Source organism: Histomonas meleagridis (assembly GCF_020186115.1).
Source record: "Histomonas meleagridis strain 2922-C6/04-10x chromosome Unknown contig_57, whole genome shotgun sequence".
NCBI lineage: Eukaryota > Parabasalia > Tritrichomonadida > Dientamoebidae > Histomonas > Histomonas meleagridis.
Window position 1 is genome coordinate 7,341 of NW_027150900.1, and position 27,828 is coordinate 35,168.

Genomic DNA, 27,828 nt, shown 5'->3' on the forward strand with positions numbered 1-27,828 from the left:
TTATTTTCATCATAACAATTAAATATATCTATATCAAATTCATTAGATTTATAACATTTAATCATTCTGTTATTATTAGCAATAAATTCATCAGTATTACAGTATATATGTAAACCGCCTGAAGCTGTTTTTTACAATAATATCATCATCAGATAACTTAGATAAAATATTATTACGTATTTTATCTTTAGTATCGTTATCTAAAGATTTATTTATATCAATATCTATTACTGATAAATTTTTAATTTTATTATTTAATAAAGCTTTGCCTGTAACAGTATTTCTTCCGGGTTGTCTTTTGTCGTGTTTATTGTAATTATATAAGTTGATGATATTATTACCAATACGTTCTTTTAATGTTGTCGGAGTCTGCGACATGATCTATTTTTATAAGAGGAAAAAAAATGAAATTATATAAAAACAATACTGTTTTTTAAAAGTAATATTTTTGATATATATTTTTCCAAACATATTAATATATATATATATTTTGAAACATAATACTTATGAAAACAATACTTATAAAAACAATACTTATGAAAACAATACTTATGAAAACAATACTTATGAAAACAATACTTATAAACATATTATTTTTCAACAATCAATATTACAGCAGATTTATAGTAAATCTATAGTATTTCTTCAAAGTCCTTGATGTCCCTGTCTGTCCGTAGACATATAACTTCTCTTAAAACTTACCCGCAACACGACAATTTACGCAATTACGCAACAAAAATATTATTAACAATATAATTACAAACAACATAAGTTTTAAAAAATGTTGTGTAAAAATATATGTATTAAAAGTATGTTATTTTTGGTTATTTTTATAGTATTTCTTCAAAGTCCTTGATGTCCCTGTCTGTCCGTAGACATATAACTTCTCTTAAAACTTACCCGCAACACGACAATTTACGCAATTACGCAACATAACAACAATAATATATATATATATTGCGTAATATATATTGCTAACAATTATTATAATAATAACCCTTTATAAAAGACGTAGACAGACAATATATATATATTATATTTTCAACAATTTATATTTCAACAATTTATATTTCAACAATTTATATATTAATAATATTATGTCTGACTATGTCTTTTATAAAAGGGTATTATTAAAATAATTTGTAGCAATATATATTATACAACATCATATGTTTGAAAATTGCGTGTTGCGTAGTTGCGTGTTGCGGGTAAGTTTTAAGAGAAGTGTTCGTCCATAAGACAACCGTGGACACAAGGACTTTGAAGAATATATTTTGAAAATTCAACTTTCGAAAACCTAATATTTATCATTATCATGTTAGGATATATATTTTGAAAATTGCGTGTTGCGTAGTTGCGTGTTGCGGGTAAGTTTTAAGAGAAGTGTTCGTCCATAAGACAACCGTGGACACAAGGACTTTGAAGAATATATTTTGAAAATTCAACTTTCGAAAACCTAATATTTATCATTATCATGTAAGGATATATATGTTTGAAAATTCAACTTTCGAAAACCTAATATTTATCATTATCATGTTAGGATATATGCTTTCAAAATTTAATTTTATTCTCGAAGCGAATGAGAATGAGCTGAGAGCACACACCGAGCGAAGCGAAGTGCACATAGAAACGAAGTGGAGATGTGCTGTGTGTGTGTGTCGAGAAATATACTTATATAACACCTAAAAGAATGAATAAATTTATAAACATATATAATAATAGTTATCATTCTGCAATAAAATGTTCTCCTAATGAAATGTTTAATAATAAAGACTTAGAAAAAGAGTATATATTTAAGTGTTTAAAATTAGCAGAAAAACAACAAAAAATTAAAGATTTAATTATTCCAGTAGGTTCTTATGTTAGATATATATTACCTAGAAATGACGGTATACATAAAAAACGTTATCAAATAAGTAGAGAAATGTATAAAATAGATGATCGTAAAGGTAATATGTATACATTAATTGCTAAAGACGGAACTGTTATAACAAAACCCAGATATCAATTAATTATTGTTAAAAATGATAAACATAAACCAAAGTTTGCTAATACTATACCTAATAAATGGAATGGTTCTATAGAAAAGATATTATCATATGATAAAGCTAAAAATAAATATACTGTATTATTTAAAGTTCCGGGTAGTAAACCTTATAAAGACATTATACCAGCAAGTTATTTACGTGGAAATACTCCTCAAAAAATAAGTGATATTGAAAAGCAATATTTCAAACAACAGCCTTGAAATGTTAAAATAAAGGAAGTGAATATTTTTGATATATATTTTTCCAAACATATTAATATATATATATATTTTGAAACATAATACTTATGAAAACAATACTTATGAAAACAATACTTATGAAAACAATACTTATGAAAACAATACTTATGAAAACAATACTTATAAAAACAATACTTATAAAAACAATACTTATGAAAACAATACTTATAAACATATTATTTTTCAACAATCAATATTACAGCAGATTTATAGTAAATCTATAGTATTTCTTCAAAGTCCTTGATGTCCCTGTCTGTCCGTAGACATATAACTTCATCTAAAACTTACCCGCAACACGACAATTTACGCAATTACGCAACATAACAACAATAATATATATATATATTGCGTAATATATATTGCTAACAATTATTATAATAATAACCCTTTATAAAAGACGTAGACAGACAATATATATATATATTATATTTTCAACAATTTATATTTCAACAATTTATATTTCAACAATTTATATGTTAATAATATTATGTCTGACTATGTCTTTTATAAAAGGGTATTATTAAAATAATTTGTAGCAATATATATTATACAACATCATATGTTTGAAAATTGCGTGTTGCGTAGTTGCGTGTTGCGGGTAAGTTTTAAGAGAAGTGTTCGTCCATAAGACAACCGTGGACACAAGGACTTTGAAGAATATATTTTGAAAATTCAACTTTCGAAAACCTAATATTTATCATTATCATGTTAGATATATATTTTGAAAATTCAACTTTCGAAAACCTAATATTTATCATTATCATGTTAGGATATATACTTCAAAATTTAATTTTATTCTCGAAGCGAATGAGAATGAGCTGAGAGCACACACCGAGCGAAGCGAAGTGCACATAGAAACGAAGTGGAGATGTGCTGTGTGTGTGTGTGTGCTTATAATGAAACCTTTTTGAAGTAAATTTGTGTCTACTTTTGAAGTCTGCAATAAAGCCATTTGAACAGCTGAATGACTTAATATCTTCATCTGATGCATGAATACTTAAATAGTATTCAATTGCAATTTCTTTGAAATCTTCGTTTGTAAATAAGTTCCCATCTTCAATAATGCCTGTAATGTACGATACAAGTTCGTTTTCTTCACAATCAGAAAATATCCTTTTATTCTTACCCAAATAATTATTTTGAGGAGACCAGGCGGGATCATTCCTATAGCATTTCCCTTAATGTATGAAGTGTTGAGGCAGGTATTCCGGTGCGCTTGCTAAGAGATGGAATTAATTTTTCTATTTCGAAACTCTACGCACATCAACATCCATATATCACTGTTGATATGTTGCTAATGATTCCTATATGGAGTTCTTGAGTATAACTTCGGTAAACGATTCATTAATAAAATCCGGTCAAAAACACAGATAAAATGATAAAGAATATGCTCCATTGAAAATTCTCAAAAATAAATAATGAAAATTAGAAAATTATAATTAATTATTTATTTATAATACATAAAATGCACAACATTTATTGGCGTTTATCGTTGTTGAAATCTTTTTTTTGTTGAATTTTTCTCGTTTGTTGATTTCTTCTGGTTGTTGATTTCTTCTTGTTGTTAAATTCTTCTCGTTTGTTAAATTCTTCTTGTTTGTTGATTTCTTCTTGTTGTTGATTTCTTCTGGTTGTTGATTTCTTCTTGTTGTTAAATTCTTCTCGTTTGTTAAATTCTTCTTGTTTGTTGATTTCTTCTTGTTGTTGATTTCTTCTGGTTGTTGATTTCTTCTTGTTGTTAAATTCTTCTCGTTTGTTAAATTCTTCTTGTTTGTTGATTTCTTCTTGTTGTTGATTTCTTCTGGTTGTTGATTTCTTCTTGTTGTTAAATTCTTCTCGTTTGTTAAATTCTTCTTGTTTGTTGATTTCTTCTTGTTGTTGATTTCTTCTTGTTGTTGATTTCTTCTTGTTGTTGATTTCTTCTTGTTGTTAAATTCTTCTCGTTTGTTAAATTCTTCTTGTTGTTAAAATCTTCTCGTTTGCTGAGATTGCTGATTTATTCTCAGTACACACTACAGCGTAGTCTCTGGGCCATGAGCAGACCGAGCCCCGGCACTCCGCTCTTACCCTACCACGAAGATCTCCTAGGGGTCCAGGACACGAATCGTGTGTTTACCGAGAGAACATTCATGGAGATGACCTCACACCATTTTTATCAATTTTCAATGCCTGAAACTTTTTCTTTTCATCGTTTATCTTTGAGTTAAAATCAATGATTTATAAATTTTGAATTAACGGTTGCTTTTTTCCACTTTCAATACCATCACAATCTTCTCAATTTTTTGTGTAGGCAATTTTTTACGAAAGTAAGCGACAGAAGGGTATACTCGAATCGTTAAATTTTGTACGTTAGTTTTTATGAGGTTTACTTGAAAAAATCGAAGATTTTTTGGAAAAAATTCAAAATTTTTCATTACATAATTTATTTCCAAGAACAAAAAGTAATTTCCGGAAAACTATAGATATATCTATTATCGAATATTATTATATATTGAGAATAGCTGTTGTGTAGGTAAGATAATGGTGAATCATTTATAATATATATTTTTTTACCTATAATTGCAGAATGTTTTAAAATTAATACTGAATAGTTTATTTTCATTCCAAAAGAATTTAGAAGGGCATTACATATTCTAACTTTATTAAAGTTTTATTGATTTTTATTTAACATTTAGTTGTAAAAATTTGTTTGATTAATGTTCGAACCAAAAATCATCCTAAATCCAAATGATCCACTTCATCTCAATGAATAATCGAGTTTATAATAAATTACATATATGATTTAATTACCCTTTGTTTGAATATGTCTGGAAATGCAAGCAAATTTTAAAATTTGTTTCATGGAGTTCTAAATTTCACTTTTTTTATCCATATATATTTTTGGGCAATCAGAAATGAACGATCAATATTTGAAAGGAATTGAATGTATCGTCTTTCTCAATAAATTTTGATTGATTTTTTATCGGACAAAGGGTAATTTCTTGTTGTAAAAAAATATTGTACTTGAAGTTACTGATAACAGTGAGTTTAACCCGGAACATAAAAAACAAATTATTTTGATAATTTGATATATGTTTTAATAATTTTATATATGTTTTAATAATTTTATATATGTTTTAATAATTTGAAACAGCACTTCATATAGCAGTTAGAAATAATAATATAGAAATAGTAAAATTACTTTTAGATAAAGGAATTGATGTTAATGCAAAAACTATTCATTTGAATAATTTGGAATATGTTTTAATAATTTATAATATGTTTTAATAATTTGGAATATGTTTTAATAATTTGAAACAGCACTTCATATAGCAGTTAGAAATAATAATATAGAAATAGTAAAATTACTTTTAGATAAAGGAATTGATGTTAATGCAAAAACTATTCATTTGAATAATTTGGAATATGTTTTAATAATTTATAATATGTTTTAATAATTTGGAATATGTTTTAATAATTTGACACAGCACTTCATATAGCAGTTAGAAATAATAATATAGAAATAGTAAAATTACTTTTAGATAAAGGAATTGATGTTAATGCAAAATATATTCATTTGAACAATTTGGAATATGTTTTAATAATTTATAATATGTTTTAATAATTTGGAATATGTTTTAATAATTTGGAATATGTTTTAATAATTTATAATATGTTTTAATAATTTGGAATATGTTTTAATAATTTGACACAGCACTTCATATAGCAGTTAGAAATAATAATATAGAAATAGTAAAATTACTTTTAGATAAAGGGAATTGATGTTAATGCAAAAACTATTCATTTGAATAATTTGGAATATGTTTTAATAATTTATAATATGTTTTAATAATTTGGAATATGTTTTAATAATTTGAAACAGCACTTCATATAGCAGTTAGAAATAATAATATAGAAATAGTAAAATTACTTTTTAGATAAAAGGAATTGATGTTAATGCAAAATATATTCATTTGAATAATTTGGAATATGTTTTAATAATTTGAAATATGTTTTAATAATTTGACACAGCACTTCATATAGCAGTTAGAAATAATAATATAGAAATAGTAAAATTACTTTTAGATAAAGATGGAATTGATGTTAATGCAAAGATATTCATTTGAATAATTTTATATATGTTTTAATAATTTGGAATATGTTTTAATAATTTGGAATATGTTTTAATAATTTGGAATATGTTTTAATAATTTGGAATATGTTTTAATAATTTATAATATGTTTTAATAATTTGAAACAGCACTTCATATAGCAGTTAGAAATAATAATATAGAAATAGTAAAATTACTTTTAGATAAAGGAATTGATGTTAATGCAAAATATATTCATTTGAATAATTTGGAATATGTTTTAATAATTTGAAACAGCACTTCATATAGCAGTTAGAAATAATAATATAGAAATAGTAAAATTACTTTTAGATAAAGGAATTGATGTTAATGCAAAATATATTCATTTGAATAATTTGGAATATGTTTTAATAATTTGAAACAGCACTTCATATAGCAGTTAGAAATAATAATATAGAAATAGTAAAATTACTTTTAGATAAAGGAATTGATGTTAATGCAAAAACTATTCATTTGGATAATTTAGAATATGTTTTAATAATTTGGAATATGTTTTAATAATTTGGAATATGTTTTAATAATTTGAAACAGCACTTCATATAGCAGTTAGAAATAATAATATAGAAATAGTAAAATTACTTTTAGATAAAGGAATTGATGTTAATGCAAAATATATTCATTTGAATAATTTGGAATATGTTTTAATAATTTGAAATATGTTTTAATAATTTGACACAGCACTTCATATAGCAGTTAGAAATAATAATATAGAAATAGTAAAATTACTTTTAGATAAAGATGGAATTGATGTTAATGCAAAAGATATTCATTTGAATAATTTTATATATGTTTTAATAATTTGGAATATGTTTTAATAATTTGGAATATGTTTTAATAATTTGGAATATGTTTTAATAATTTGGAATATGTTTTAATAATTTATAATATGTTTTAATAATTTGAAACAGCACTTCATATAGCAGTTAGAAATAATAATATAGAAATAGTAAAATTACTTTTAGATAAAGGAATTGATGTTAATGCAAAAACTATTCATTTGAATAATTTTATATATGTTTTAATAATTTGAAATATGTTTTAATAATTTAGAATATGTTTTAATAATTTAGAATATGTTTTAATAATTTAAAATATGTTTTAATAATTTATAATATGTTTTAATAATTTGAAATATGTTTTAATAATTTGACACAGCACTTCATATAGCAGTTAGAAATAATAATATAGAAATAGTAAAATTACTTTTAGATAAAGGAATTGATGTTAATGCAAAAACTATTCATTTGAATAATTTGGAATATGTTTTAATAATTTGGAATATGTTTTAATAATTTGGAATATGTTTTAATAATTTGAAATATGTTTTAATAATTTTATATATGTTTTAATAATTTGAAACATCACTTCATATATCAGTTAGAAATAATAATATAGAAATAGTAAAATTACTTTTAGATAAAGATGGAATTGATGTTAATACAAAAAACATTCATTTGAATCATTTATAATATGTTTTAATAATTTGGAATTTATTTCATCAATATTTTACCTCAATTGAAATTGCACAACAAATAGGTTACATAGAATTAGTAAATTTGCTTCAAGAAAAAAAAAAAAAATGAAAATTCCAATTCAGAATCATCTTCTATACTGATAAAGAATTCACAGTAGTAAACCGTATTCTTATTCTGAAAACCAGTCATGACTTGTAAATAGGATTTCCTATCCGCTGTCCACTTATTTTTGAAAATATCAGTAAACATTAAATCTTCATTTCCAATAAGAAATGGAAATGAAGCATGAATTGCTAATAATCAAAATCAGCTCGAAGATCAAATGTATATAGAAAAGATTAGAAAGAAAAATATCAAAACAAAAGCTGATACAAACATACAAACATATGAAAATCATCAAAATAACAATATACATTATAACACTTTACCTATTGCCAAATGTATTCATAAAACAAAATATAAATACATAAAGACGATAATATTATAAAGTGCACAACAAGAAAACCTCAATAAAAAATTGCTGGAAACAACATGACAAAGATCATGCAGGATTTTTTATAATAATTGCTTTGGGTTCAATGACTTTTTGATATCTGTACTTGTTTATTTAATGCTTTAAAAATATTTTTGGATCTTTTAGTTTTATATTATAATGTGGTCACCTTTCGGATGTTGAATTTTGTTTACAAACAACTAAATAATGTCTATATTTTTTGTTATGATATCATAAGAGCTGCTTTAAATGTTTAAAAGAAATTCCATAATTTTTGTTTTCGTTAATATGCATATATAAATTTTTGAAACTAAACATTTTATCTTTATCATTTTTATTAATATGTTTTAATCACTTATGTTTGGTAAAAATTCTATGCATTTCATCGTTAATATCTTTGAAATTACTATTAATATATCTTATAAAAGAATTATATTTCAAAATTCTACTCATATATTTATTTAAAAAATCTAATAATTCAACGATTTTATAGAAAATAAAAAAATGAGCTTCTCTGTAGAGCTTAATTCACTAATAATGTTGACAAACACACAAACCACATAATATTGTTTATTCCTTATCACCACAAATTCAACAATGGAAATAATTTTGAAAATTGAGATTTTTTATATTGTTCTTTATTAATCTTCCATGTAATATAATTTCTGATTAGAATTTCAATTTTTTGTATACAATCATTTCATTGTAATTAATTTTAAAATCATGTAGAAATGCCTTTTGTAAATTATTGTGAGGCTGAAATACATTTCTGATATTAATAAATTAAAGGCCTTTAATTTAACAAATGATAACATTACAATAAACCGTTTAAATTTTCAATGTCACTTTTTGCACGTTATTAAATCCAATAAATGCTTTTCTGGGAAAATGATGAAGCACAAACCCAGAAACGCATTTCAGCTCAAAAGCAATATGCAGAAGAACTACGCAAACAAATAGAAGAAAAACAGAAACAAACAAAAACGCCTGATTATCAAATTAAAAGAAATCAAACTCCACCTATATTGCAACCAACACAGCGTTCTAATCCACCTCAAACAACTCAAATTAAAAATCAATCATATCAAACGCGTACTCCAATTGAAAATCAAAGAGTTGCTTCTCCAAGATTAGATCCTCTTCCAAATTTACAACCAATTTCAGCTGATACATCACCATCAGTAATACGTTTTTCAGATCGTCTGAATTGGCTTGAAAAATCGCTTGATCAACATCACTCAATTCTTCAATCGTCTGTAGATATATCAACAAAAATTGAACGTTCTACAATTCCATCCTTCAACGATGCCATAGGACAACTTCGGTCTGCTGTTGATCGCATTATTTCAAATGACATTCCTTTAAAACTTAATCCAATAACAAATGAATTACAAAAACTCGAAGATAAAATCGCAACACACAATTCTAATTGCACAGCTTCAATGCAAGATCTTAAAGATTCATTTACATCCGCGACTAATACTTTTACTCAGACACAATCAAAATTTTCAGAATTTACAGATTCCATCAAAAACCTTATCATTGAGTTAAAAACGGAAACTACGCAAGTGCGCGACACTCGCGAGCATATAACCAATGACATTTCCAATGTTGATTCGATGATTTCCACAATTGATGAATCAATCAGAAGTCTTAATGCATCACTTCAAAGCCTCGAAAATAGTTCAGCAAATGAATCTTCAAATGCTGAACAACAAATCAATAGTTCAGTTCAATCACAATCACTTCAATTTGCGCAATCATTAAAAACCGAAACCGAGACACTTAATCAATCATTTTCGACTGTACACAGTCAAATTGCAGAAGCCAACCAACGATGTACATCATTGATTTCCACTCTCCAAAGTTCATTTAGCGAAATAACGAACAACTTTAACCAAAGCATTGAAACTCTTTCATCGTCCTTTCAAACGTCCATTGAAACAATTCATAGTGATTCATCAAAACAATTCAATGAAATTTCAGAGCGAGTGAATTCAATACTTAACGAAACCGAAACCAATTTCAATACAATTCAAAACGAATCTGCGACAACTTTAACTACATTAAATGAAAGCATCAAAAAGATTCGTACTGAAATTGAAGACGGATTAAAATCTGAGATTGAAATCCGTAAAAATAATGAATATGAAATTGTTCAACATTATGACAATTTCAAGTCATTAATAATTAATGAAATGAAACTTCAAATAAATCAATTAGAAAATGTTTGCATTAATGAAACGAAGAATTTTTCTGCTAATTGTTCGAACAATATTTATAATTTAATGAAAGAAATTAATGAGTTAAAAGAAAAGACGAAAATTATCGAAAACTTAAATCCGAAAGTTAATGCGACCGAAAATATGATAAATCAAATCAATAACATATTGATCAGTAAAGTCGGAGAAATGAGTTTGAACTCGAGCAAAATACAAAGCGAAATGGAAAAAATGGAAATCGAAAACTTAAACGAATTTAACGAATATAAAACGAAATCAGAAAATTTGTTAAAACATAAAATCGAATTGAATTTGGTCCCAAAGAAAACAGTCGAAGAAGAATTGGAAAGACTACAAAGCAAATGCGAAAATAAGTTAAAATATGTCGAAAGACAAATCACAATAGTGTTCGCTTGTTTGGCAAAGCTGAACGAAATTGCGAACGGTGACGCACAAAGCGGCGCATTGATAATTGAGGAAATGTCGAAAATGAAATTGTAAATGTTTTTATGTGTTTTTATTTTTGATTATTTGAAATGAAAAATGAAATAATTAAATCAAATCAGAAATTTAAAAAATTATTTCTCATTCTATGAATTACATACAAAAGCTTTTACAATGCTTCAAATCGAAGCGACGCCAAAACTTTAAACAGAAAAATTTGATTCCATAATATAATTTGGGAGTGATTACTTCATATATAAAACAGCTGAACACGATCATAAGTCGTTGAAAATGTTTATTTGCGTACTTTATTGATCGTCGCGATACATTTCGATAAAGTATACAATTCGATCGTCGCGCGACAATTTTTTTGAATGCTTTTACGGTACAATTGAATTATTTTTAACCGTTTTCGAATTAATTCAATTTTGAAAAAGGTTTTTTTTTGGTTGCCGCCAATTTTTTAGGGGAAGAATTCATGAGTCTTGAAGAATTACAAAAAAAGGAACTCGAATTAAAGCAAAAAGAAGAAGAATTAAACAAGCGCGAACTAGAAATCAAGAAAAAAGAACAAGAACTTCAATCAATTCCTATGAGCGGAAACACAAGTTCTGAAACCATTGGATTGAATTCCCAATTATTTAATGACTATGCAAAGATATTCATTCTTAAGACTATTAATGAACAAGATTCTGATATTTAATTTTACAATTTGGAATTTATCCACATTTTTTAATACTTTATTAATAAATGCATGCGCTAATGGACAAATAGATGTAGTTAAACTTTTACTAAGTCAAATGGGAATTAATGTTAACGCCAAAAATATTTTTTCAAACCATTTAATATTTGTTTTTAGTTTTTGATATTTCAACAAATTTTTTGGAATATTTTTATGTTATTTGAATCTGCTCTTCTGTGTGCAGTTTCCCACAACTACATTGAAATTGTTAAATTACTTCTTGAGTGTAATGGAATAAATATTAACATTTGCAATATTTCATTTTTCAATTTAATACCTTTATTAAACATATGAAATATCATTTTAATATTTAAAATTCCATTAAATAAAATGAAACACCATTTTTATGCGCAGCGAAATTTGGTTACGTTGAAATGGTGAAACTTCTTCTTCAACAAAAAGGAATTGGAATTAATATGCAAAATAGTGATGTTTAACATAAGCATTCGGATTATATTGCAATTGTTTAATACAGCAATTATCGAAGCAGTGATTAAAGATCGCTACGAAGTTGTGAAGTTCTTGAAGGATGTAAAAGGAATTAAACTTGATTTTGTTTTTTGATTTGTTTTAAAGTTCAATCTTTTGTTTTGGTATTTGTTTCAAATATTTAAATCTGCAATTGAAGAGGCTAAAAAAAGAAAGAACAATAGGATGATCAATTTGCTTCAAAATGCCGAAGCTAAAAAATAAGAGTAAAAAAAAATCTTAATTTTATTCTGTTTTTAAATAAAAATATGAGTGATTAGCTAAAAATTTTTATTTAAAGTAGGTACAAAGTTTAATAATGTAAAACAGATTACTTTAAATTTTAATTAATTATAATAAAATAAATATGTAAAAAAATTATTGCAATTATTGTTAACATTTTTGTTCTTAATTCAAATGGCTTTGTGGTCGCCAAAGATCTAATGAGTTTTGTTATTTTTATTTCTAATTTGTTGTAATGCATATATCCTTATAATGAAATTGATGATTTATCATCAATAGATAGGCCATTAATGTCCTTTGTTTAATAATACAACCAAATGTTATGCTATGGGAGACCCTGTATGTTGTGTAACTTGTTCCCTAAAGATATTTTCAGAACATCTTGAAAAGAAGTAAATTTTGAACTTTTTCATTAAAATACCCTCGCATTTTGATAAAAAGTAGATTTAATTGTTTTGTCACTTCACCCGTTTTGTGCTGGTTGTTTCCAAAAAATTATACAAATTTGACTATATTATTTTCAGATGTTTTGAAATCGTTAAAATTTTATCAACTGATATTACGAATCAATTTTTGTGTAAATATGATGCAAAGAAGTCAGAAGGAAAGAAGAGGAATTATTTACTAAATTTATTTAACAATTTACGAAGTCATCTTATGGCAGACAGCTTGTATATAGATAGTAATTATTTGGTGTTATTATTAAGTAATTACTTATTATAACGAAATATTTTGTTTATATTTTAGATTAATAATAGAGACAGGATCTATGGGATTTGACGTTTCTTCTTCGTTCAAGGATCAGATTATTTTTTCATATTAAAAATATATTATGATAGTTGAAATCTATATGAAACATAAGTATATCGTTTCTTGTTTTATCTGGAACTCAAAATGCAGAATATTGTACAATTTAGTATGAAATTTTATAGGAAAGATCAGGAAAAAACTTTTTTATTTTCATAGTAAAATCTTCCAATGCCATTGTGATTATTGTCCCAAAGCCTTACGATTGTGATTTCATGATGATTTCATGACAAAGAGATGACGAAACAACAGAAGAACAAAATCTTCAGTTGCTCTTTCTCTCAAATACATTGAAAAAGCACGACACAAATGTAATGTTTTCTGCTTACAAAAATGTCAAATTCATTGGTCAGTTGACTCAATATCTTCTCACACATAAATTCAAGTGTCAAATCATCTCAATTTTGAAAATTTTCTGGTAATCATTATTCAATTTTCCCTCTCACTCTCTGAAAACAAATAGCAAAACGCTGAAAAATTTTTCGGCCATTCTGCTTAGAGTAGATCTTAATGATTTAATGTTTACGTCTCCTACTTACTTATACCTATTAAAATTCGGTCCAAAAAATGTTGACAAATCACGATTATACATCAATTATCAAATTTGATTATTATAATTAAACCTTAAAATGGCCAAAACAAGAAGATATTATCCATGGCACTAGCGTAGACATGTTGTAATTGGCTTATTAAAAGAATTTATCTAAAATACATGGTTTATTCAAACAAAAGTTTTATGTAATACTTTGCCTTGCTTTAAATCCGGTTTCTTAAGTATAGAAGAAGAGCCATCATTCAGTCTACTATGAACAATTCTTCCATGAGATAATGAAGATGGAACCAATGATCTACTAAACATTGTATTTTTCATCGTCATTTCTTTATTCGAAGAACTGACTCCAATGTAACTATACTTTGGCACGTTTTCAAAAATCGGTTCTCTTGTTAGCATTGCCAAAGATTCTCTTTTCAATGGGTTCACATTAGTCATTGCACGAATCAGTTTACAAAATCCCGGCTCAGCATAAGAAGGAAATGAAAAAATACCAATTTTAATTTCCATTTCTAATTCTATTTTGTCGTGCACGTTCCATGGAAGTTTTCCAAATGCAATTGCATAAAATGTTATTCCTAAAGACCAAATATCAGCTAAAAAAGGATCTATGTTTTGTCTGCTTATTACTTCGGGCGCCATATATGGTAATGAACCTGCGAAACTATTATCATGTTCGCCTTTTTCGATCTTTTTACTCAATCCAAAATCTGCAAGTTTAGGTCTGCCGTAACTATCTAAGAGTATGTTAGCAGGTTTTATATCTCTGTGACTAACATTTTGTTCGTGACAATGTAAAAGTGCTTTTATTATTTGTGAACATATAGAATATAATTTTGGTGGTTTAATCGGTCCTTCCTTCTCAACCATTTCCTTTAATGATCCACCACTACAATATTCGAGTACAATATATAAATTTGTTCGAGATTCATCAAAAAAAAATTCATACATTGATATAATATTTGGATGACATAATCTAATTAATGTTGTAGCTTCATTTTTTGTCTCGTCAAATGAAGATGCAGGATAATTAATTCTTTTGATACAAAAATCCTGATTATATTTATCTGAGCTAACTAAAAAAACAGAGCCAAATCCTCCTTTACCAATCATCTTTTTATAATGGTAATGATGTTCTGGTAATGTTTCTTGTATTTCGATAAGGCTGATAATGGGATGTATCCCCATTTTCATCGTGCAAATTCTGGAAATTTCTTTTTCAAATTTGATAGTGTATATCAGAAATTCAGAATTTCAAAGAAACGATACTTTATGAAACCTAAAAACAATCACTTTTTGAATTAAAATTAATTTGCTTCGTCAGAAAAATCAAAATAATTTTATTGCTTTATGGTTTTAGAATATAGGAATATAAATATAAAAAAAATTACAAACCATCAAATGGTTGGAATATCTTCGAAATAAATCTTAACAATAATCTAATGTAAAAGATAAAGTTCGTCCAATTCAAAAAGATGACCAAACTATAACCGCTTGTTTCCTATCAATTTTTTGACAGCCTGTAACGTTATTATATTGAAATTAAACTGTATAAATTACTTTTTCTGATAAAGGTTACCTGAAGGTTATTTATTAAAAAATTCTCCATTTCAGACCATACCCATTGAGCCTTTTATCAAGACATTGAACAAGAAGCTGAATTATAAGATATAGAACATGAAATCATGGGGAACCTGGATACTTTGTTAATGCATATGGGATACGAAAATCAAAATTCTATTAGAATAAGCAAAGAAAACAATAAGACAACAACTACAACATAAAAATATTTTTTCTTATTATCAATTTGCTAAAAAAATTTTTTTAAATTTCTTTCAAACCATAAATTCGTCTCATACAAAAGCTTTAAAAGTATGTTTTAGCTATGGTAAATATTTCCATGATTTTAGTACAAACTATTTTGATTTTAAGAAAATACCTCGAAATCATATCAAAAGAAAAAACGAAATTACAATAAATCCATTAACGCCATGAACTAAAATACAATGTTTGAACATTTCAAACATCAAAATAACCAATAAAAAATTTCATTTTCTTCTTTTTTTATCAAAACGATAAAAAATTTATAAACCACAGAAAAATTCAATACAGGCCGATGATTCTTTATTTAAATGTTTACTTGCCTTACCTTGTTGAGAATTGTTTGAGCTTGTTTCAATTTATCTAAAACAGCCAAACATTTGTTTCTATTAGCTGTGATTCTTGGATCTTCTTTCATTATATCATCAGCTAAACCAGAACTATAAATCTTATTCAATAGTATATCATGAAGTTTCTTAGAGCTACCTTCGACTAACATCAAAACTATAGCTTTAGGTACCAAATCAGCGATTTGGATACGGATTAATTCGAAATATCTTGCACATCTTGACATTAAGATTTTCGTATTTTCAACCTCGATTTGATTTTGAGTTTTCTTCTTAGGCACTGATTCTTTTTGTTTCTTTTCTTGTAATACGGCGGCGCCTCTAAAGTCATGTCTTGCAGTATTGATAAATATCTTTTCATTATCAATAACGGTATTCACGAATTGAATTGTTGGTTCTACGCAGTTGTTAACAAGGTCTTCAACTACATTACGAATCGCATCTTTAACTTGTGGGTAATGTTCAAGCTCCGGAAATGTGACCTGAGAATGGATATTCAAAATTTCATTTGCCACTGAATTGATAGCTTTTAATGCTGGCGGTCGAAGTTTTTCAATGTAACGGCGAATAATGCTCTCAAATGCTTGATGCGGCGCATAGATTGGGACAGTGATACCGCAATGATTCTTCATTAAGAACCAGATCTCACGTGGGTTTGCTTTGGAAACTGATGGTACTTCAGAGATTTCTTTTTGGAATTGAGTGGTGAAGATATGTTGAATACGGGCACCACCCTTTAAATCATCATTAATCTCATTTCCAACTCTACCTGCAATTAAGTCTTCGAACCCAGACTTATATGATGTAATTATCTTAAGAACAATTTCTCGTGGATTTAATTGGGTACTTGATGGATCTGAACCATATTTCTTAAGTTCGTTTTCTTTGTCTTGAATTAATTGGTTAACACGCGTACGTAATGATGGAATTGATTTACGAATATGTTCAACTAAAATACGTGTTAAGGTATCAGAGAGTACTTTGGTACCGCAACGATCTAACATGTTTCGATAGATAGGATTACTTGAGAAGTATTCGGATTCGGATTTGAGTTGAGCGCGCATTGATTTATTGGAATCAATATCTCTTTGAGAACGATTAATAACAGCAATATAACCCATTCTAAGTGGATAAATGGAGTTATTAAGGATACTAGAAGCATCTGTACCGGCATCCATAAGATCAATTTTTGTGATGACGCCAATGGTACGTTCACCTTCTGGATCAACTTGATGAGCAATACGAAGGGAATCAGAGTTGGCTATATCTTGGTTAGCTGGAGAAATGGCAAGAATAATTGAATTCTTCGGTGTGATGTATTGAAGAACCATAGTATGGATTTGTTCAACAATGGCAGGGTCTTGGCCTTCAACAGCAACTTTGGTAAGACCTGGAAGATCAACCATAGTAAGTGTTGGAACATTTGTAGATCTAATGCAAAGATTAATTGGTTGTGGACTAACATTACGGCCTTTGCCTGTAGTTCTATCTGTTTCTTCGCTAATTTCTTTACACATATCCTTGAAATTAGTAAATTTTTGACCTTTCTTATGAAGGAATTCACCATATTCTTCTTCTCCATCTTGAATATGAACAAGCTGTAGGACAAGCGGTCTACGAGTGACAATACCAGAACCTCTTGGTAAGAAGTCATGACCTACAATTGATTCAAGAACTGAAGATTTACCAGAACTTTGAGACCCAACAACGACGATTTGAGGTAAATCTATAAGCTGGCCGCCGATTGTGTTGAAAACATCTTGGAGTTCATTGATAATTGCAACAAGTTTATTCATTATTGATGACGGTTTGTATCAAACCAAAGTAACCGGTGGTCGAACGTTAATTTTGACTAATTTATTTCGTAAAATGTGCCGAATTTTATCGTCGTGGGAATGACGGTTATGGTCATCCTTTTTGTAATATGCCTCAAGTAAAGAAGAAGTGGACAAAGACTACAAACAAGGAAAAGAGGGATTGGGCAACAGTCCTTCTTTCCGAAGTTGCAGAAGAAATCGAAAAGGCCGTCCCACGTAGTAAACTTATCACACCATCTAAACTTGCAGATCGTTATAAGATTTCCCTTACAGTTGCTCGTCAAGTTTTGAAGCAACTTGAAGCTGATGGTAAGATTGTTTGCTTAATCAAGCATTCAAAGCTTGTAGCTTATGGTCGTCCTGCTGGTGCTAAAGAAGAAGTTGTTGAAGAAGCACCAAAGGCTGAAGCAGCACCAAAGGGTAGGAAAGGAAAGAAATAAACAATGGTATCATCTAATCATTTATTGTTTTTTAAATCCGAAGCATGCTCCACCTTGTGAAACAGCTACTATAAGTTCTGCATCATTAGATATTGCAATACTATTCACAGTATCTTTAAACATTCCAATTCTTTGTTTTGGATTCCATTTAGGAAGATTAAATGCTTGAATAAATGAACATTCAGATCCACCAGCAACAACTAGGTCATGGCCCTTACAAAACTTAGCTGCATATAATTGACAGAAATCAGAATTACTCCAATCTGTAAAAGAGACACATTCCCCATTTCGGGTGTCCCATATCTCTAACGGTCGCTTTTGGCGCCAGGAGCCCGTTAAGAGAAACGTTCCTTTTGAATCAATACTATCACCACAAATAAATGGACCTCCAAAACTTTGTACTGATTCACCAGCTCTAATATCCCATTGAAGTACACGTGAATCCCAACCTGCGCTATAAAATATATTAGGATTTTCATCATTAACAACACTATAAATTCGTGATGAATGTAATTTGGAAGAATTATTCTGTTTTAACTTAATCAGATTCTGAGTTTTTGTTTCATATATTCGTACAGATTTGTCTTTACCTGCAGTAATGAAATGAGTACCATCAGATGAAAAATCTGTTGTATATATATTATTGTCTTCGTTAAAACTAAAAAGGGTTTTATTTTCTGTAAATTTAAATAAACTAATTTTTCCAAAAGATGATACTGATAATAAAATATTTGGTTCTTGAGGATGGAATTTTGATGAAGTAATAATAGAATCTTTATTAGATACTTTAAGAGCATATGAAATTCGTCCAGTATTTGGAGAAAGAATTTGAACCATTCCATTCCATAACGAAATTGCAACATCTGTTGATACTGAAGAAATTGAAACATGATGTATTGGTGTTTCATTTGTATTATAAATCCATTTTGGTGTTTGGTCATATGTAATTTTTTCCATTTTTTTAATGCATTTGAATACTAAACCGTTTATTTTTCTGGGGTTTAGAAATACGTTTTAAAATTTCAAAACCGTCAAAAATTGAATGCGATTGTACGTATCTCGAAAAATAGATTATCTTGAAAATAATGCATGACTTAAAAACACTTAATAACTAAAATTTAAGTCACAATTTAAAATAATTGTTGGTTTAATGATAATTAATAAAGATATTTGAATTTAAAAATTCTTTAGACCGTTTTGTTTCAATGAAATTATTTCTGTCACATTATTTCAATGAAAACAGATTCCTTTTTAGTGATGAAAAAATCGAAATTTTTTTTAACAACATTCGGTTCGCACTGGTTCGGCTAGCCGATGCCCATTTGGGAAACTATCTAATAACAACCAGCTCACCTCATGTTTTTGATATTTATTTATTAGAGATCTTCAAACTGAAAAATAAGCATATTCTGATGAATTTTTTGATTTTTATTAATTCCCTATCATCACTTAAGTAAAAATCTGTTTTTAAATTAAGAACAGATCAAAATGGGAATTTCGAAATCAATTTTTTTCAAAATCATGTTTCATTGTTAATTGCGAATTTTTGGACAAATTTCTGTGTTTTAAACTCAGTTACCGATCAAAAGTATTCAAAAAGCCACAAAGTATAGTTTCAATTCATAATTCGATATAAAGTTTCATGAAAAAATTATCATTGTCTTCGTTTTGCATAATCTTTAAATTCTTAAAAACAACTTTAAGTACTGTTGTACTTAGGGGATGCTTGTACAAAAAAATATTATTTTTACAAAAAACAAGTTTTTAGTAAGCATAATTCTTTGATAAATTCTCTGAAATAACATCAATTGTCCAATCAACTTTTTGGTTGTTCTCATATCTAAATGGAAGCTGTTCAATATATTGATGAAAATATCTTTTAATAAGGAAATCCATTACTAATGGTTCTTTTGATGCGATTACTAAGAAAACAATAAAAAATTGTGCAGCCTCAAAAGAAGTATTTGGTTCATATATATAATTTAAAATGTTTGCATAATAATCTGGATTACATTCAAAGTTTTCTATAGTTTTGATCATATACACATTAAATTTACCAATTACTCTATTAATTTTGTTTTTCTTTCTTTGTATTTGTTCAAGTAGTTTTTCAAATAATGTTTCATTTATTAACTTCAAAAGAGATTTTTCATTATATGATTTAACGATCTTAAATGCAGATATACAAAATTCTTCATTTTCATTTGTGAATCCTTCAATTAAAATTGGATCTAATAAAGAATGATCAAGGAAAGGATTATTTGATAATAAATATGAAATTGTATGAGCAATTTCTTTATTTTTATATTTTATATATGTATTTATTAATATTGCCCAAATTGTTTCTAAAATAGATTTTTGCGGAATTTTTAATGATTCAATTAACTTTAAACCATATATCATATTTTCCGTTTTTATTGATTCAATGATTAAATCCCAAAAATTTCCATGTGAAATAGATGTGCATAAAGTTTTTGATCTTGATAACACATAAAGCAAAGGAACAATTGGACCTCTTTGATTATATTTTAAACAATTAGTGATAATATATTTAAAAATTATATTTCCCATTATTAATGAGATACCAACTGATTGATTGACTAAAGCTATAGCAATTCTTTCCAAATGTTTTCTTAATGAACTTTTCTTTTCATTTTTTATTTCATCAATTCCTATAATTTCGATAACTTTCTCGTGATTATTTTCAGTCATTTTAGAAAGATATCTAAGGAAAATACCAATAGTAGTAATTGATAAATATGATATTTTTTCTAATTCAGAAATCGGTCCATATATTTCCATCATTGAAGAAAAGAATACTATTAAATATTGACCATGTAATTGATTAAATATTTTTAAAATTAATGATATTGGTATTCTATTATAATTTGATTCTATTAAGGAAATAATAGCATTAAGAGAACCATAAGATTGAGGTAAACTTAAAAATTTCTTTATCATGTTTTCAATATTACTAATTCTTTCTGCAATAATTTTTATTGATGTTTCAACATATTGAGGTTGTATATTAATTAAAGGTAATATTTCATCAATTACTTGTTCAGGAGATATAATATCAATTAAATCTTCTCTATTAAGTATAGTTTTAAATAAACCAAATGCAATACTTTGAGTTTTTATAGAAATTGTTTGACTCATAAAAGATAATAAATCATGAAATAATTCAATTGATAATGGATAATCTATTTGATAAAGTTGTTGAAGAACTTTTGGTGTTATTGGATCTAATGGATCAAGTGAATGAATTTTCTTTACAATTGAATCAGCTTCTTTTCTATGGAATTCACTTGCTTGTTTAAGAATTTGTAAATGTTTAGGTTTTGTATCCATTACCCACTCTTTAAATTCTTTCATATTTGTATCCCCAAATGTTATAACACCATTTTCTAATTTTTCTCTTATGATTGACATCTTTGGACGAGATCCTGGTTTTCTATCCCAACAACTTCTAATAAGTGATTCTATTGATTTTGGTGTATCATTTGGTATTTCTGGTCGAATGTTTTGATTATAAACAAGTGCTGCAACTTGAACAGAACTCATGGAATAATATGGAAGCTTTTCAGTAACCATTTCCCATAAAACAACTCCATATGAATATGTATCAGCTGCAACTGTATAAGGATTTGTACTTTGTATTAAAACTTCAGGTGCAGTCCATTGAACAGTTCCAAGTTCTGTTGTCATATTCATACCAATAATTCTTGATATACCAAAATCACATATAATTGCATTATAATCTTGATCAAGAAGTACATTTTGTGATTTGAAATCACGATGAATATATCTCATTTCAGCTAAATATTCAAGTCCACGAGCCATTCCTGTAGCAATTTTAAGTTTCATTATGTTTGTAAGTTTTACTTTTTTACTATGAAGTATTTCATAAAGAGAACCATTTCCTACATATTTAGTAGCAATACAAAAAGGAGGAGTTACAGTCACACCAATAAATTGAAGAATATTTGGATGATTTAGTTTTAATAAAGCATCTAATTCTCTTTGTAAACTTAATATATTACGATATCCAAGTTGAACAAGTTTTAATTCTTTTATTGCAATTGATTCTTTTGTTGGTTTAAATGTAGCTAATGAAACTTTTGCATATGCACCGACACCAATTTGTTTTATTATTTGGAATTGTTGATGTTGAATAATTCCATTCATTGATTTATCTTTGTATGATGATAGTTCACTAATAATTAATTTTATATCATCTATTTTATTATTTATTGCATTAGATATAGGAATTGGTAATGTATTTGTTAAAGAAGAAAATGTTTTTCCAATTTGAATAATATCAAGATAATGTGCATAATATAAGGAATTTATATCTTTAAATGTATCAAAAAATAATGATGTTGATTGTAATTCCCATGATTTCCATAATAATTCAAGATCTTTATATTGTTGATTAATAGAATTCATTAAAAAATAACTCAAAAAATTCTCTTTTGTATATTCAGAACAAAAAGATATAAACGCAGAACATGTTTGTAAAAATTCAAATAAAACAGGACCTATTGTTGGATTAAACTTATTTTTAAGTAACTCAAATGAAGTCTTGAATTTTTGGAGATTAGATAGAATAAGAGAAATTTTAGAAAGACCAAATGAAATTTTTGGAATTATTTTCTCAATACATCCATAAGTAACTTTAAAAGAATCAGACCATTGCTGGTAATCAAACAATAAATTCATCTCTTTATATAAAATCACAAAGATTTATAATTTTTATGATATAAATATGTTTTTTTAACATGGTTTTATTGAATTTAATTTTTGTAGAAGTTTTAAATGAAACTTATAAATTTCTTTTTTTAAAAATAGTTGTAATATTTCAAAATAAAAATTAATATGAAATGAATAAGTATTCGTTGATTAAATTGCTGTGTTTATTATAATAAGAAAAAGAAATATTTTGTAATTTGGAATAACGGTTTCGGCGGTTTGGCCGACCTTTTCCGAATGGGTCATACAGCAGGTCTTCGTTGGGGAACACGCTATCTTTTCGCTAGAAAGTTCAGGAAGCATGGAATGCCAGCCCCATCACAACAACTCCGTACTTTCAGAATTGGTGATATCGTTGATGTTCATGTCAACTCAGCTGTTATGAAGGGTATGCCACATCGTCTTTACAACGGTCGCACAGGTACAGTTTGGAACGTTTCACCACATGCAGTTGGTCTTTTAATTTACCGCCGTGTCAATAATCATATTGCACCAAAACGTATCTACGTTCGCACAGAGCACATTCAACACTCAAAGTGCAGAGATGATTTCAAGAATCGTGTTGCACAAACACAAAAGCTTAAGAAAGAAGCCAAAGAAAAGGGAATCAAGCTTGATAAATCAGCTCTCAAGCGTCTTCCAGCACAACCAAAGGAAGCACACGTTGTGAAACCAGAAGTTATCAAGGCTGTTTGCTTCACACCATTCCGTGAAACCTGGTAAAAAAAAAAATAATAATCTTATTAATATCTTTCCGAAAATTTGTAAAACCATTTTGTGTTGGATAAATTCGAATGAGTAAATGTTGAATTTGTTGATTATATTATTTGCTTTGAAGAGTTTTACAATTAATTTTTTATTTTGACAAATTTGCCAAATTAAACGTTCTGTCAATTCAAGCAAGAAAATGACTTCAGCCACAGAAGAAGTACTAAAAGAAGGATGGCTTTTTAAGCAAGCAGGCAAAATGTTTAAGACATGGAATAGAAGATATTTTAAGCTAACATCGCAAGAACTTCAATATGATAAAGCGCCAAAAACTCCAATGAAAAATTCCATCAAATTAACAAAAATCAGTTACGTTGCTCTCGCTCCTGATTGTAAAAGACAACCTGCATTTAAATTCGAAATTCCAGATGTAAAAACTTATTATTTTGTGACAGAAGCTCCTAGTGAAGCTACAGCTTGGGTAAATGCTATTGAGTGTTACAGAACATCTGATGTAGATATGAAGGATATTCAAATATCTGATTTTGAAGTTGATACTCATTTACATCAATCACAAAATTGTTCAATCCAACGTGTGAAGAACAAGCTCAACCAACAATTTTATGTCATCAAACGTTATGGGCGTTTTGCATTTGCAGGTAGAGTTGATGAAATAGTTAACAAAGAGAAAGAATTTTTATCCATTGGAAATCCATTTGTTACATCTCTTCGTCAAATCTTATGTAATGACATGGAAGTTTGTATGATATATGATTATGTACCAAATGGATGTTTATTTACACGACTCTTAGAAGAAGGCAAATTCGACGAGAAGTCGACTGCCTTTTACAGCGCAGAAATCTTATTAGCTTTATCTTATCTTCATCAACATGGAGCTCTTGCAGGAAAGCTCACTCCAAATAGTATTTTAATTTGTCCTGATGGCCATATTAAAGTTACTGAGCCTGGTCCACAAACAATAAATCCCATGGAATCGAACGAATACACTGCTCCTGAACTTCTTGATCCTCAATCATCTGATCCAACCGTTTTAGGGGGGCCCCAACAAGTAACCGCAAAAACCGATATATATAATTTCGGTTTACTTGTTTATTATATGCTTTGTGGAATGCCACCATTTTATGATGACGATAAAGAAATACAAAAGAAGCTCATACGAGAATGTCGTATTTTTTATCCTCATCATGTATCTGATAATGCACGATCTTTCATATCTGAATTAATGAATGTTGACCCTGAGAAAAGACCTGATTTAGAGAAGATTAAGACATTAAAGTTCTTCTCTGGCATCTCATGGGAAATGGCATCTGCAAAACAACTTGCGCCCCCATTCATCCCATCAAAACAATACTTAACTCTGAACGAATACGAGAGAAATAACTCAGAACATTTTTGTTGAATTGCGTATTTAATAAATTTAAGTAATTTCTACTTTTTTTTGGTATGGTACTTTGCCGATCAGGATTCAACTTTTTGAATACTATGGTCCAGAATGTTTGAATTGACTGTGCTTTGTTCGGCCGTATATGCATACAATTTGAATTCCATTTTTTTGAGACGCCTTGAGTTTCATCTGGTAAAAATTCATATCGGTTTGTCACTTTTCCTAGAATATTACTCTTAAAAAATTGTAGTCCAAAGAGAAATTTGTCAAAATTGAATTTTTTTAATTAATTTATTTTTTATTGATATGATTGTCTTCAAATTTAAAGGAAAAATCCATTCCGAATGAATTGTTTTAATTTTGATCAAAATTAATCTCTTTCAGTATTAACAGAGAAAATGGTCACTGGAACTGTTTTCAATGGGAAATCAATTTAATGTAAATCTAAATACGACCAAAGATTTCTTTATGCTTATTTATTTTCGTGTTTCTTTTGATTTTCCAATTTTGCTGCTATTTTTGCGGCTCCATTTAGCGCAATATAGTCGGAGCAAATACCGGAATATGGTTCTTTACCAAAGTATCTCTTTATCATTTTTTTAACGCAAACAATATGCGATGAACCTCCCGAAAGTAAAATTTCGTCGACGTTTTCTTTAGACATATTTGCCTTTCGAAGTATATTTGTAAGATGTCCTTCTAATACATCAACAATAGCTGTTTGTATTAATCGTTTGAAGTCTTTACGCTTAAAGTCTTCTTGGATGAATTCATCTTGCTGATTTTGCCAATAAATTTTTGCATGCTTTAAAGACGATAATTGTCTTTTGGCACTTTCGCATTGACTTAACAAATATTTTGATTGTATTGGGTCACTTTTCACATCGAATTGATGCTTTTCTAGGATAATTTTTGCGAAATGCTCAAATATTATTTGATCTATTAGATCACCGCCAATGTATTCATCACTTTCTATTGCTTTGATGAAATAGTTATAGTTATTATTGATGTAATTATTATTAACCACAGTTTTGTTTTCATTTATGAAATCAATGTTAACTAAACTAATCTCAAGTTCTCGACCAAAATCAAACACCAAAATATTTATATTCTCTTTGGTGATACGCTCCCATCGTGCATTAATATATGCGTCAATCGAACATATTGGATTTTCAATAACACGAAGTGGCATTAAACCTGCCATGTTGGCTGCGTCATTAACGGATATCTTTTGTTCTTGATAAAATAATGCTGGTATTGTTATAACAGCATATTTGACTTTCTGATCATTAAGATAAAGCTCAGCGATTCGTTTCATTTCTTTGATTAAAATCGCTAACAGGCGCTCAGGGTAAATATCAACTTGTTCATTGTTATATATAACACGAATTTGTGCTTTGCCACCGTCAACAACATCAAAACCCCATTGATCCATTTTTTCTTTGACATCATCATAATCTTTTCCTAAAATTTTCATTATGTCATATACAAAATTTTTTGGCGTTTCATGTAACATTTCCTTGGCAGTTTTGCCTATGTAAATGTCTTTGCTGTTATCAGAAAAATAGAAACATAATAAAGTGGAACGGCTTTGGTATTCATTTTGAACAACTACAATGGAATTATCTTGGTGTATGGCAACTGAACATGAATGGTTGGAAATTTGAATAGCAATAATCGGAGATACGTCTTGCTTGATTGAGTCAAAAATTGGGGTAGATAGTATCTCTTTTGCTGAAGGTCGTTCTTCAGGATCGATTACAAGCATTGATTCAATTAAATTACGAAAAACTTCGTTCACTATTTCGGGGATTTCGTTTAGATCACCACTAACAACTCTGTTGCCCAAAGCATATATATTTTGGGCATCAAAAGCATGTTTTAATGTACATAATTCATATAGAATACATCCTAATCCCCAAATATCGACCTTATTATTATATTCTTTACCTTCAAAAATTTCGGGCGATAGATAGAGTGGTGTTCCGATTTGTGTATGGGCTAATTCTTGTGTGGATTGAAGAGATCTTGAAATGCCAAAATCACCTAATTTAATTGTACCATCACTATTTAAAAAGATATTGCTTGGTTTAATGTCTCTGTGAATAACTTTTTTTGAATGGATATATTCAACTGCTTTCAAAATTTGAAAAAAATAATCGAGAATAATATTATCCGGTATCCTACATTTGTATTCCTTGAACCTTTTGATTTTTCCCAATAAATCTCCACCATCTACATAATCCATGACGATATGAAATGTGTGATCTTCTTTATCTTTAAAACTTGTGATATACTTAACAACATTTGGGTGGTCATCTAGAGACTTGAAAAGTTCGACTTCTTTTAGAATTTTTTCCTCACTAAATTTATCATTTTCGAGATTGAATGTTTTAAAAACGCATACTTTATTGGTTGATTTTTCTTTTGCAAGAAACGCTTTACAGGTGGCACCAAAGTTGAGGTATTTTATTATTTCGAAGTTATTTTTCATCATCTCCACAAACAATATAATTAAAAATGCCAAAACATAAATTGTTGTAACCGTTATCATTTCAGAAGTTTACTTGCAAATGCATCCAAGCTGTTTTTAGAAACAAGTTTTTTTTTAATAAACCTTATCAATACTTTTTGTTATCAAATCTATTATTTCCTTTAGCTTGTTCAAACGAAA

The 27,828-nt window shown here is 27.8% G+C and overlaps 6 protein-coding genes across 6 annotated transcripts; 4 read left to right on the forward strand and 2 right to left on the reverse strand.

The window, feature by feature from the left end:
* Positions 1 to 9,257: 9,257 nt before the first annotated feature.
* Positions 9,258 to 11,108, forward strand: GO595_007713 (uncharacterized protein; the record flags this gene model as incomplete). The annotated part of the gene is made up of 1 exon (XM_067921207.1): positions 9,258 to 11,108. One exon carries the CDS (start codon positions 9,258 to 9,260, stop codon positions 11,106 to 11,108), a length of 1,851 nt encoding a protein of 616 aa, XP_067772089.1.
* A 4,884-nt stretch (positions 11,109 to 15,992) lies between these two features.
* On the reverse strand, positions 15,993 to 17,828 carry GO595_007714 (Dynamin central region family protein; the record flags this gene model as incomplete). Its single annotated transcript, XM_067921208.1, has 1 exon — positions 15,993 to 17,828. One exon carries the CDS (start codon positions 17,826 to 17,828, stop codon positions 15,993 to 15,995), a length of 1,836 nt encoding a protein of 611 aa, XP_067772090.1.
* Positions 17,829 to 17,956: 128 nt separating this feature from the next.
* GO595_007715 (40S ribosomal protein S25) lies at positions 17,957 to 18,289 on the forward strand (the record flags this gene model as incomplete). Its single annotated transcript, XM_067921209.1, has 1 exon — positions 17,957 to 18,289. One exon carries the CDS (start codon positions 17,957 to 17,959, stop codon positions 18,287 to 18,289), a length of 333 nt encoding a protein of 110 aa, XP_067772091.1.
* A 4,989-nt stretch (positions 18,290 to 23,278) lies between these two features.
* Positions 23,279 to 23,764, forward strand: GO595_007716 (ribosomal protein L21e; the record flags this gene model as incomplete). Its single annotated transcript, XM_067921210.1, has 1 exon — positions 23,279 to 23,764. One exon carries the CDS (start codon positions 23,279 to 23,281, stop codon positions 23,762 to 23,764), a length of 486 nt encoding a protein of 161 aa, XP_067772092.1.
* A 184-nt stretch (positions 23,765 to 23,948) lies between these two features.
* Positions 23,949 to 25,169, forward strand: GO595_007717 (AGC family protein kinase; the record flags this gene model as incomplete). Its single annotated transcript, XM_067921211.1, has 1 exon — positions 23,949 to 25,169. One exon carries the CDS (start codon positions 23,949 to 23,951, stop codon positions 25,167 to 25,169), a length of 1,221 nt encoding a protein of 406 aa, XP_067772093.1.
* Positions 25,170 to 25,626: 457 nt separating this feature from the next.
* Positions 25,627 to 27,651, reverse strand: GO595_007718 (serine/threonine-protein kinase Nek1-like; the record flags this gene model as incomplete). The annotated part of the gene is made up of 1 exon (XM_067921212.1): positions 25,627 to 27,651. One exon carries the CDS (start codon positions 27,649 to 27,651, stop codon positions 25,627 to 25,629), a length of 2,025 nt encoding a protein of 674 aa, XP_067772094.1.
* Between the last annotated feature and the right edge of the window lie 177 nt (positions 27,652 to 27,828).